Genomic DNA, 13,367 nt, shown 5'->3' with positions numbered 1-13,367 from the left:
GAGAAACTTACGCCTCACCTGTCCTCAACTGGCAGCTTCATTAAATAGTACCTGCAAAACACCAGTCTCAACGTCAAAAGTGAAGAGGATACTCCGGGATGCTGGCATTCTAGGCAGAGTTGCAAAGAAAGAGACATATCTCTGACTGGCCAATAAAAATAAAAGATTAAGATGGGCAAAGAACGGACACTGGACAGAGGAAGATTGGAAAAAAGTGTTATGGACAGGAGAATCTAAGTTTGAGGTGTTCTGATCGCAAGGAATAACATTTGTGGCACGCAGCAAAAGTGAAAAGATGCTGGAGGAGTGCTTGACGCCATCTGTCAAGCATGGTGGAGGCAATGTGATGGTCTGGGGGTGCTTTGGTGGTGGTAAAGTGGGAGATTTGTACAGGGTAAAAGGGATCTTGGAAGTAGTAAGGCTATCACTCCATTTTGCAACTCCATGCCATACCCTGTGGATGGCGCTTAATTGGAGCCAATTTCCTCCTACAACAGGACAATGACCCAAAGCACAGCTCCAAACTATGCAATTACTATTTAGGGAAGAAGCAGTCAGCTGGTATTCTGTCTATAATTGGGTGGCCAGCACAGTCACCGGATCTTAACCCTATTGAGCTGTTGTAGGAGCAGGTTGACCATATGGGGCGGCAGGTAGCCTTGTGATTAGAGTGTTGGGCAAGTAACCGAAAGGTTGCAAGATCGAATCCCTGAGCTGACGAGGTAAAAATCTGTCGTTCTGCCCCTGAACAAGGCAATTAATCCACTGTTCCTAGGCCTTCATTGTAAATAAGAATTTGTTCTTAACTGACTTGCCTTGTTAAATAAAAAATATGGTACATAGGTGCTTATCAACCTTGTGGGAGGTGGTTCAGGAAGCATGGGGTGAAATCTCTTCAGATTACCTCAACAAATTGACAACTAAAATGCCAAAGGTCTGCAAGGCTGTAATTGCTGCAAATGTAGGTTTCTTTGACGAAAGCAAAGTTTGAAGGACACAATTATTATTTCAATTATAAATCATTATTTATAACCTTATCAACTTCTTGACTATTTTTCCTTTTCATTTTGCAACTCATTTCATGTATGTTTTTAAAAGTGTTTTTCTCTCTTGCTCCACTAGTGTTCTAGAACGTTTATCTTCAGTCATCTCTCCTTGGAAAACAAGGACATTTCTTAGTGACCCCAAACTTTTGAACGGTAGTGTATATTTTTGGAAAATATTTGTTTTATGATAAGAATTAATTTTTTATTGTAATTATTTTACTTTAATTAAAGATTACATTTTTGTGAATATTTTGAATAAAAGACTTAATTTTCACAGCCGTTTTTCTCATATTTACCAAGTTTGCCAGTATTAGTGGAGGGCACTTTACACATACAGTACCAGTCAAAAGTTTGCACTCACCTACTAATTCAAGGGTTTTTCTTTTGTTTTTACTATTGTAGAATAATAATGAAAACATCAAAACTGTGAAATAACACATATTGGGAATTATGTAGTAACCAAAAAAAATGGTTTAACAAATCAAAATATATTTTAGATTCTTCAAAGTAGCCACCCTTTGCCTTGATGACAGCTTTACGCACTCTTGGCATTCTCTCAACCAGCTTCACCTGGAATGCTTTTCTAACAGTTTTGAAGGACTTCCCACATATGCTGAGCACTTGTTGGCTGCTTTTCCTTCTCTGCGGTCCAACTCATCCCAAACAAGCTCAATTGGGTTGAGGTTGGGTGATCTGATGCAGCAGTCCATCCCTCTCCTTCTTGGGAAAATAGCCCTTACACAGCCTGGAGGTGTGGTTTGGGTCATTGTTCTGTTGAAAAATAAATGATAGTCCCACTAAGCGCAAACCAGATGGGATGGCGTATGGCTGAAGAATGCTGTGGTAGCCATGCTGGTTAAGTGTGCCTTAAATTCTAAATAAATCACTGACAGTGTCACCAGCAAAGCACCCCCACACCATCTCCATGCTTCATGGTGGGAACCCCACATGCAGAGATCATCCGTTCACCTACTCTGCGTCTCACAAAGACACAGCGGTTTCCACCAGTCTAATATCCATTGCTTGTGTTTCTTGGCCCAATCATGTCTCTTCTTCTTATTGGTTTCCTTTAGTAATGGTTTCTTTGCCGAAATTCAACCATATAGGTCTCCTCTGAACAGTTGATGTTGAGATGTCTGTTGCTTGAACTCTGAAGAAATTATCTGGGCTGCAGTTTCTGAGGCTGGTAACTAATGAACTTCTACAGCAGAGGTAACTCTGGGTCTTCCTTTCCTGTGGCGGTCCTCATGAGAGCCAGTTTCATCATAGCGCTTGATGGTTTTTGCGACTACACTTGAAGAAACTTTCAAAGTTCTTAAAATGTTCCATATTGACTGACCTTCATGTCTTAAAGTAATGATGGACATTTCTCTTTGATTATTTGAGCTGTTCTTGCCTTAATATGGACGTGGGCTTTTACCAAATAGGGCTATCTTCTGTATACCAACCCCACCTTGTCACAACACAACTGATTGGCTATAACGCATTAATATAGAAATTCCACAAATAAACAAGGCATACCTGTTTAATTGAAATGCATTCTAGGTGACTTCCTCATGAAGCTGCTTGTGAGAATGCCAGGAGTGTGCAAAGCTGTCAAGGCAAAGGGTGGCTACTTTGAAGAATCTCAAATAAAAAATATTTGAATTTGTTTAACACTTTTTACAATGTAGAAAATAGTAAAAATAAAGAAACTTTTGACTGGTACTGTACAGACACACTCGAACACACACGTCAAACTGAACGATCACACAGCTTACTCCCTCAAATACAGCCAGATTAAAAAAAATAAACCCCTGCACAACTACTTAATGGTGTTCCTCCCCTCAATATCCCCATCCATCAAGTTTTAATGGGCTAGTGTAGTAGTGGAGGGTACATGCCTATCAGATGTGTGTCACAAATACCACCCTATTTCCTATATAGGGTGCTAAATTTCACCAGCGTGTATCAGGGGCACAATCTGTGGAGTAGGGTGCCATTTGGGAAGCGTGTGTGAGGGGGAAAAGGCTTGTCTCAGCTGGAGTGTTTCCTTTTGCCAAATAAAGGCCACCTGAAAGGCCCAGGGACGATGGGAATAAACAGTTTTATGTAAGTGGCCCAATCTGATTCTGACTTGGCATTTATTTGTCTGTCTCTCATTCTCTCTCTTCCCATCTCTCTCTTCCTCACATTTTCTCTTTATATCTCTGTCTCTCCCTCCCTCCAGAGTGCTCAGTTCTACAAGATGACCACAGAGAACTACCACAAGGCTGCCGACGGAATCAACGCAAAGTTCAAGTAAGTTAAAATCACGTCGTTGTGTTTAATTACCAGAAGTGTATCAAGTTATCCTGAATAAAGGAATGTAGACACCCCCCCATCGACAATATCTCCATTCACTGCAGAATGAACAGGCTTTCATCTCAAATGCTTCCTCCTCAAGGCCAATGTTGGCAATGAAGAGCTCAATACCTGATGTTGGCTATGAAAGTTTTAACAGTGTATCGCTTTTCTTCCAAGGTTACTCTGTCAGTTTAAAAGTAGGCCACACTGCAAGCACATCTAACCAACTTCCAAAGGGGTCCACAGAACACCACAGAATTCTAAGAATTGTATTTGTGATGTGTCCAGAGGATGTTGGTCAACCTAGTGTACGGTTTGGATATTCGGGTCCTGTTCATTAGAGCATAACTTAACGGAATGTTTTGCATCAGAAAACTACAATAAGCCGTTCCAATTGGATAAGTTCAAGTTGTCCCTCCCTGTTTTTTTTCTTCTCCGTACACGACCCTTCAGTGTTGTTAGTGACCATTAAAAGCTTCATCAGTCCACTGAGAGTACTGCCGTTAGCCACATTCTAACTAACCCATGTCTTTCAATCAGCTCCAGATTAGCCTACCCTATTAGCTCATGTTGATGATGTGGCTCACTGATAGTTACAGGTCAAATGGAGCCCTCTCTGGTGTACACTGATGTGTAATGGCTGCAGTGACGGCCATGGTGTGTGTCTATGTGAGCACCTACTTTATCAGACTATAACCAGCTTAGTCATTCCAACAACAAAGGTGCTTTCAGCACCCTGAGGAAGGCGCTGCGTCCTGAAACGTTGGTTGCTATACCCATTAAATGTTTGGGGGTATAATTAGTGTGCGACTTTCTTTTTATAGTTTACTCTGTTAGTCAGCACCTCCACAACATATTTTGGGTGTGCGTCAGCTTATGCTTTTTGCTAGCATCTAATCCTTTAAAATATTTCAACAAGCATGCCTTTGTATGTGTCAGACAACTTTGTCCATCAATGCTATTAGCAATTTGCCCCCCTGTATGTTAGGTTGTCCGTGAGATTTACAGAGGCCCTATTAACCATCACGTACATGTAACTAAAGAACATCTCATTTCCAGTCCATCGCTGTTCCATAACTCCTAATAAGGGACCATTAGGCTCCATAGTAATGTAACAAAGTGGATGAGGAGTCCACAGGAGGTGGGGCGAACGGGGCCCAGAGTCCATGGCTCTGTCTGGGAAGGGGGCGCTAATCGTGTTAGCCTGTCATTAGCCGGCGCTAACGCCAGGATCATTGTCTCCCTGCAAAATGCTAGAAACTGATTAGCCATCCGCTGGGGTTAGCTTTAGCTAAGGGTAGAGCTGGGGTTGAGGCTTCCCAAATCGCATTAAGGAAATGCATTGCTGGAATATCATTAGAGCGACAAAGCGCGCTAACTGCTAACACATGTCTAGCGCGGTCACGTGATGGTGGAGTCTCGGTGGCAAGCGCCCTGATTGGTTGATTGGATTACGGGAGGTGCATTACCAGGGCTGTGATTGGATTAGAGGGGCTGGGGAGGGAGGATGTGAGTGCGTGTGTGGTTTAATGAAATGGCGGGAGGGTCTGGTGTTACAGGAGGACAGGGAGAGAGAGGACAGGGTTACTGCTAGTAGACACTAATCAGGTTTCATTGGGTGTGTTTGGTGCCATCGCGCACGCGTGTGTGTGTGTGTGTGCGTGCGTGCGTGTGTGTGTGTGTACATGATCTGTATTAGTGTGAAAAGACATTGTTTAGTATTGTGCAGCGCAGCGTACGGAGGTCTCTGAGTTGTCCCTATGGACGTTATTGCGATACGACAGAGAGGGTGAATGAACGAGAGAGATAAGATGGTATCTGGCGTTCAGATGTTTAGTCTCAGAGCCTTTTGATTTCCTGAAAGTTGAAACTGCCCTGGAGATAAATGGGAAAGAGTAGGAATATACATAATTGATTGAATTAACATGGGTTTGATATGATAATCGGGCTTATGAAGTTAGAAATGTCTTTCTGCCCAACGTCTTAATTTCCCCGCTGGTCCCACAGACTTTATTAATAGAATGTTTGATAACATTTGAGGCTCTGGTCAACAGTAGTTTGATATCCTGCTAATACTGTAGTAATGTATTTCCCTATAGATACTGTACTGATAGCCTAGCACTGTTGCCTCCTGCATGAAAGCGTTTGGCCTCTATTGGTATCAAATTAATTGACATGATGTAATCAAGACTGTCACAGTTATCACTGGAGATGTACATGATAGTGCCTGAAGGCTTGGATGTCACTTTTGGGGTATTTGAACCAAAAAGGGAGATGGGTGCTTCCAGTTTTAGAGATTTTTGTAGTTCGTTCCAGTCATTGGCAGCAGAGAACTGGAAGGAGAGGCGGCCGAAGGAGGAATTGGCTTTGGGGGTGACCAGAGAGATGTACCTGCTGAAGGGCATGCCGCTATGGTGACCAGCGAGCTGAGATAAGGGGGAACTTTACCTAGCAGGGTTTTGTAGATGACCTGGAGCCAGTGGGATTGGCGACGAGTATGAAGCGAGGGCCAGCCAACGAGAGCGTACAGGTCGCAGTGGTGGGTTGTATATGGGGCTTTGGTGACAAAACGGATGGCACTGTGATAGACTGCATCCAGTTTATTGAGTAGGGTATTGGAGACTATTTTGTAAATGATATCAACGAAGTCGAGGTTAGGTAGGATGGTCAGTTTTACGAGGGTATGTTTGGCAGCATGAGTGAAAGATGCTTTGTTGCGAAATAGGAAGCCAATTCTAGATTTAATTTTGGATTGGAGATGTTTTGATGTGAGTCTGGAAGGAGAGTTTACAGTCTAACCAGACACCTAGGTATTTGTAGTTGTCCACATATTCTAAGTCAAAACTGTCCAGAGTAGTGATGCTGGACGGGCGGGCAGGTGCAGGCAGCAATCGGTTGAAGAGCATGCATTTAGTTTTACTTGTATTTAAGAGCAGTTGGAGGCCACGGAAGGAGAGTTGTATGGCATTAAAGCTCGTCTGGAGGGTAGTTAACTTCTTTGGGATAGGGGGCAGTATTTTCACGGCCGGGTAAAAAACGTACCCGATTTAATCTGGTTACTACTCCTGCCCAGGAGCTAGAATATGCATATAATTAGTAGATTTGGAAAGAAAACACTCTAAAGTTTCTAAAACTGTTTGAATGGTGTCTGTGAGTATAACAGAACTCATATGGCAGGCCAAAACCTGAGGAGGTTCCATGCAGGAAATGCCCTGTCTGACAATTTGTTGTCCTTCTGTTACATCTCTATCGAAATTACAGCATCTGTCCTGTAACGTGACACTTTCTAAGGCTTCCATTGGCTCTCTAAAGCCGCCAGAAAGTGGAATGGGGTGTCTGCTGTCTGGGCAAAGTATAGGAGCAGAGTTTGTAAGTGGTCAGCCTGAGGACAGTGAGACTGGAGATGGGCGATCACGAGAACTTGCCATGTTTTTCTTTCTCTCTTTGAATGAATACGTTGCCCGTTTGGAATATTATCGCTATTTTACGAGAAAAATAGCATAAAAATGTATTTAAACAGCATTTGACATGCTTCTAAGTACGGTAATGGAATATTTTGAATTTTTTTGTCACGAAATGCGCTCGCGCGTTACCCTTCGAATAGTGAAATGAATGCACGAACAAAACGGAGGTATTTGGATATAACTATGGATTATTTGGAACCAAAACAACATTTGTTGTTGAAATAGAAGTCCTGGGAGTGCATTCTGACGAAGAACAGCAAAGGTAATCCAATTTTTCTAATAGTAATTCTGAGTTTAGGTGACCCCGAAGTTGGCGGATGTCAAAATAACTAGCCGTGATGGCCGAGCTATGTACTCAGAATATTGCAAAATGTGCTTTCGCCGAAAAGCTATTTTAAAATTGGACATAGCGATTGCATAAAGGAGTTCTGTATCTATAATTCTTAAAATAATTGTTATGTTTTTTGTAAACGTTTATCGTGAGTAATTTAGTAAATTCACCGGAAGTTTTCGGTGGGTATGCTAGTTCTGAACATCACATGCTAATGTAAAAAGCTGTTTTTCTGATATAAATATGAACTTGATTGAACAAAACATGCATGTATTGTATAACATAATGTCCTAGGAGTGTCATCTGATGAAGATCATCAAAGGTTAGTGCTGCATTTAGCTGTGGTTTGGGTTTATGTGACACATATGCTTGCTTGGAAAATGGCTGTGTGATTATTTGTCTATGTACTCTCCTAACATAATCTAATGTTTTGCTTTCGCTGTAAAGCCTTTTTGAAAGCGGACAATGTGGTTAGATTAACGAGAGTCTTATCTTTAAAATGGTGTAAAATAGTTGATGGTTTGAGAAAATGTAATTGTGGTATTTTAGTTGGTTTTGTATTTTGCGCCGTGCGATGCCAATGGCTAGGGGTTCCGCAGGAACGTCTGTCCTCAACAGGTTAACACAGTGTCCAAAGAAGGGCCAGAAGTATACAGAATGGTGTCGTCTGAGTAGAGGTGGATCAGAGACTCACCAGCAGCAAGAGCGACATCATTGATGTATACAGAGAAAAGAATCGCCCCAAGAATTGAACCCTGTGGCACCCCCATAGAGACTGCCAGAGGCCCGGACAACAGGCCCTCCGATTTGACACACTGAACTCTATCAGAGAAGCAGTTGGTGAACCAGGCGAGGCAATCATTTGAGAAACCAAGGCTGTTTAGTCTGCCGATGAGGATGTGGCGATTGACAGAGTCGAAAGCCTTGGCCAGGTCAATGAATACGGCAGCACAGTATTGTTTCTTATGGATGGCGGTTAAGATATCGTTTAGGACCTTGAGCGTGGCTGAGGTGCACCCATGACCAGCTCTGAAATCAGATTGCATAGCGGAGAAGGTGCGGTGGGATTCGAAATGGTCGGTAATCTGTTTGTTGACTTGGCTTTCGAAGACTTTAGAGAGGTAGGGTAGGATAGATATAGGTCTGTAGCAGTTTGGGTCAAGAGTGTCCCCCCCTTTGAAGAGGGGGATGACTGCAGCTGCTTTACAATCTTTGGGAATCTCAGACGACACGAAAGAGAGGTTGAACAGGATAGTAATAGGGGTTGCAACAATTTCGACAGATCATTTTAGAAAGAAAGGGTCCAGATTGTCTAGACCGGCTGATTTGTAGGGATCCAGACTTTGCAGCTCTTTCAGAACATCAGCTGACTGGATTTGGGACAAGGAGAAATGGGGAAGGCTTGGGCGAGTTGCTGTAGGGGGTGCAGTGCTGTTGACCGGGGTAGGGGTGGCCAGGTGGAAAGCATGGCCAGCCGTAGAAAAATGCTTATTGAAATTCTCAATCATAGTGGATTTATCGGTGGTGACAGAGTTCCCTATCCTCAGGGCAGTGGGCAGCTGGGAGGAGGTGCTCTTATTCTCCAAGGACTTTACAGTGTCCCAGAACTTTTTTGAGTTTGTGTTGTAGGAAGCAAATTTCTGCTTGAAAAAGCTAGCCTTGGCTTTTCTAACTGCCTGTGTATGTTGGTTTCTAACTTCCCTGAAAAGTTGCATATCACGGGGGCTTTTCGATGCTAATGCAGAATGCCACAGGATGTTTTTGTGTTGGTTAAGGGCAGTCAGCTCTGGAGAGAACCAAGGGCTATATCTGTTCCTGGTTCTACATTTCTTGAATGGGGCATGCTTATTTAAGACGGTGAGGAAGGCATTTAAAAAAAATAACCAGGCATCCTCTACTGACGGAATGAGGTCAATATCCTTCCAGCATACCCGGGCCAGGTCGATTAGAAAGGCCTGCTCGCTGAAGTGTTTCAGGGAGCGTTTGACAGTGATGAGGGTTGGTCGTTTGACCGCTGACCCATTACGAATGCAAGCAATGAGGCAGTGATCGCTGACATCTTGGTTGAAAACAGCAGAGGTGTATTTAGAGGGCAAGTTGGTTAGGATGATATCTATGAGGGTGCCCGTGTTTACGGCTTTGGGGTGGTACCTGGTAGGTTCATTGATAATTTGTGTGAGATTGAGGGCATCAAGCTTAGATTGTAGGATGGCTGGGGTGTTAAGCATGTCCCAGTTTAGGTCACCTTGCAGGACGAGCTCTGAAGATAGATGGGGGGCAATCAGTTCACATATGGTGTCCAGAGCACAGCTGGGGGCAGAGGGTGGTCTATAGCAGGCGGCAACTGTGAGAGACTTGTTTTTAGAGAGGTGGATTTTTAAAAGAAGAAGTTCAAATTGTTTGGGTACAGACCTGGATAGTAGGATAGAACTCTGCAGGCTATCTCTGCAGTAGATTGCAACACCGCCCACTTTGGCCGTTCTATCTTGTCTGAAAATGTTGTAGTTAGGGATGGAGATTTCAGAGGTTTTGGTGGTCTTCCTAAGCCAGGATTCAGACACGGCTAGGACATCCGGGTTGGCAGAGTGTTCTAAAGCAGTGAATAAAACAAATTTAGGTTAACATGCATGAAACCAAGGCTATTACGGTTACAGAAGTCATCAAAAGAGAGCGCCTGGGGAATAGGAGTGGAGCTAGGCACTGCAGGGCCTGGATTCACCTCCACATCGCCAGAGGAACAGAGGAGGAGTAGGATAAGGGTACGGCTAAAAGCTATGAGAATTGGTCGTCAAGGGCATCCGGAACAGAGAGTAAAAGGAGCAGGTTTCTGGGGGCGATAAAATAGCTTCAAGGTATACTGTACAGACAAAGGTATGGTAGGATGTGAATACAGTGGAGGTAAACCTAGGCATTGAGTGATGATGAGAGAGATATTGTCTCTAGAAACATAATTGAAACCAGGTGATGATATCGCATGTGTGGGTGGTGGAACTGAGAGGTTGGATAAGGTATAATGAGCAGGGCTAGAGGCTCTACAGTGAAATAAGCCAATAAACACTAACCAGAACAGCAATGGACAAGGCATATTGACATTAAGGAGAGGCATGCTTAGCCAAGTGATCAAAGGGGTCCAGTGAGTAGTGAGGTCGGTTGCGGTCACGGCGATTCAGACAGCTAGCCGGGCCATGGGTAGCAAGTTGGCAGAAGATGGTCTGTCATTAGCCACCTCGTGCGTTTCCGTCGATAGATTAGTGGGGTTCCGTGTGGTAGAGGGGACCAATCCAATTGGTGTTATAGTTATAGTGGCCCAAGAAAATTGGCCGTTAGACCTAATCAGATAGCAGCCGATAAGACAGCTAACGATTAGCTGGCCGCAGATGGGCGTTCAGGTTACGTCGCGATGGAGGGGCCAGTTGGATAACTCCCTCGGGCAGATAACGTCGGTAGTCCAGTCGTGAAGGCCCGATAGGGCTCTGCATCGGCAGTAAAACGGGTCCGGATAGGTGATTGTAGCCCAGGAGTGGCTGATGGAACTCTTCAGCTGGCTAGCTCCGGAACAATTGATATTAGCTCCGGGACCGACGTTAGCCAATAGTCACTCGGATAGCAGCTAGCTAGCTGCAAGATCCAGGTGTAAATGTCCAGAGCTTGCGGTAGTAATCCAGGGATATGGAGAGAAAATAGGTCCGGTATGTTCTGGTCTGAGTCGAGTTGTACAAAACTGGCGATTAGCTTTTCGAGCTAAGGGATAGCTGATGACTGCCAACCGTGGTTAGCTAAATTCTAACGTTAGCTAGTGAGCTGGCTAACTTCTAGCTAACTTCTGGCTAGCTTCTCTTGTGGATTTCAGATTTGAGGCAAATAATACTTTTTTTTTAAATTGGTGAGGCGGGTTGCAGGAGACTGTTTTGAAGTTGAGTTTTTAGAAGAAGAAACAAATGTATAGCTAGTAGATATGCGAAGAAAATATGTATGTATATATATATATATATATATATATATATATATATATATATATACATATATACATACATACATACATACATACATACATACATACATACACGGGACACGACAAGACGAGGACAAAGGACGTCTGACTGCTATGCCATCTTGGATCTAGTAGGCTAATAGTAGTAGTAGAAACGGTGGTAGTAGTAGTAGTAGTAGTAGAAACGGTGGTGGTGGTAGTAGTAGAAACATTAGTAACCGTAGGCTAGTAGTAATAGAAACATTTGTTGCTAGTAGTAGTAGAAACATTAGTAATAGTAGGGTAGTAGTAGTAGTAGAAACATTAGTAATAGTAGGGTAGTAGAAAAAACAGTAGTAGTAGTAGAAACGGTGGTAGTAGTAGTAGAAATGGTGGTAGTAGTAGAAATATTAGTAACCGTAGGCTAGTAGTAATAGAAACATTGTTAACAGTAGGCTAGTAGTAGTAGTTGAAACATTAGTAATGGTAGGCTAGTAGTAGTAGTAGAAACATTAGTAGTAGAAGCGGTGGTAGTAGTAGTAGTAGTAGTAGTAGAAGCGGTGGTAGTAGTAGTAGTAGTAGTAGTAGTAGTAGAAGAAACGGTGGTGGTGGTAGTAGTAGTAGAAACATTGTTAACAGTAGCCTAGTAGTAGTAGTTGAAACATTAGTAATAGTAGGCTAGTAGTAGTAGTAGAAACATTAGTAATAGTAGGCTAGTAGTAGTAGTAGAAGTGGTGGTAGTAGTAGTAGTAGTAGTAGTAGTAGTAGTAGTAGTAGTAGTAGTAGAAACGGTGGTGGTAGTAGTATTAGTAGTAGAAACGGTGGTAGTAGTAGAAACAGTAATAATACTAGGGTAGTAGTAGAAACAGTAACAATAGTTGTAGAAACATTAGTAATACTAGGGTAGTAGTAGAAGTAGTAGTAGTAGTAGTAGAAACATTAGTAATAGTAGGCTAGTATTAGTACCAGTAATAGTAGGTTAGTAGTAGCAGTAATAGTAAGCTAGTAGTAGTACCAGTACTAGTAGGCTGGTAGCAGTATTAGTAGACTCATAGCAATAATAGTAGGCTAGTAGTAGTAGGTATAGGAATAGTAGACTAGTAGAAGTATCCGTAATAGTAGGGTAGTAGTAGGCTAGTAGTAATATTAGGCTAGATGAAGTATCCGTAATAGTAGGCTAGTAGTAGTAATAGTAGGCTAGTAGTAATAGTAGGCTAGTAGTAGTAGTAGGCTAGTAGTAGTAATAGTAGGCTAGTAGTAGTAGCATTAATAGTTGGCTAGTAGTAGTAGCAGTAATAGTAGACTAGTAGAATAAGTAGTAATAGTAGGCTAGTAGAAGAAGTAGTACTAGTAGGTACATTTAAGAAGTAGTAATAGTAGGCTAGTAGTAGTAGTAGTAGGCTGGTAGTAGTATTCGTAGTGGTAATAGTAGTATTTGTGGTAGAAGTAATAGTAGACTAGAAGTAGTAGTAGGCTAGTAGAAGAAGTAGTAATACTAGGCTAGTAGTAGTAGTAGGCTAGTAGTATTCGTGGTGGTAAATGTAGTATTTGTGGTAGTAGGGTAGTAGTAGTAGTAGCAGTAGTAGTAGTTGGCTAGAAGTAGTAGTAGGCTAGTAGAATAAGTAGTGCTAGTAGAAGTAGTACTAGTAGGCTAGTAGAAGTAGTAATATATTAGGCTAGTAAAAGTAGTAGTAATATATTAGGCTAGTAAAAGTAGTAGTAATATAGTAGGCTAGTAGAAGTAGTAGTAATATAGTAGACTAGTATAAGTCGGAATAGTAGGCTAGTAGAAGAAGTAGTATTGGTAGGCTAGTAGGCTAGTAGAAGAAGTAGTACTAGTAGGCTAGTAGAAGAAGTAGTACTAGTAGGCTAGTAGAAGTAGTAGTAGTTGGCTATTAGTAATATTAGTAGTGGTACTAGTAGTATTTGTGGTAGAAGTAATAGTAGACTAGAAGAAGTAGTACTAGTAGGCTAGTAGTAGTAGTAGGCTAGTAGTATTCGTGGTGGTAATAGTAGTATTTGTGGTAGTAGGGTAGTAGTAGTAGTTGGCTCGAAGTAGAAGTAGTAGTGCTAGTAGAAGAAGTAGTGCTAGTAGAAGAAGTAGTAATGGTAGGCTAGTAGTTGGCTTGTAGTAGTAGTGGTAATAGTAGTATTTGTGGTAGTAGAAGTAATAGTAGGCTTGTAGTAGTAGTAGATATGTAGTGGTAATAGTAGTATTCGTAGTGGTAGTA

At 42.3% G+C, this 13,367-nt stretch overlaps 1 protein-coding gene across 6 annotated transcripts in view; it reads left to right on the top strand.

Moving 5' to 3' along the window:
- chchd3a (coiled-coil-helix-coiled-coil-helix domain containing 3a) overlaps positions 1-13,367 on the top strand; it is a 104,101-nt gene that overhangs the window by 72,546 nt on the left and 18,188 nt on the right. For all 6 annotated transcript variants that reach the window (XM_029742561.1, XM_029742559.1, XM_029742558.1 and 3 more), the window contains one exon: positions 3,256-3,326. In XM_029742561.1, the coding sequence (XP_029598421.1) occupies positions 3,256-3,326 (71 nt within the window). The remainder of the gene's footprint in view (positions 1-3,255; positions 3,327-13,367) is intronic.

This window comes from Salmo trutta, chromosome 40 (assembly GCF_901001165.1).
Source record: "Salmo trutta chromosome 40, fSalTru1.1, whole genome shotgun sequence".
Taxonomy (NCBI): Eukaryota; Metazoa; Chordata; class Actinopteri; order Salmoniformes; family Salmonidae; genus Salmo; species Salmo trutta.
The sequence above is the reverse complement of the archived record's forward strand: the minus strand, read 5'-3'. Positions and strand labels throughout refer to the sequence as shown.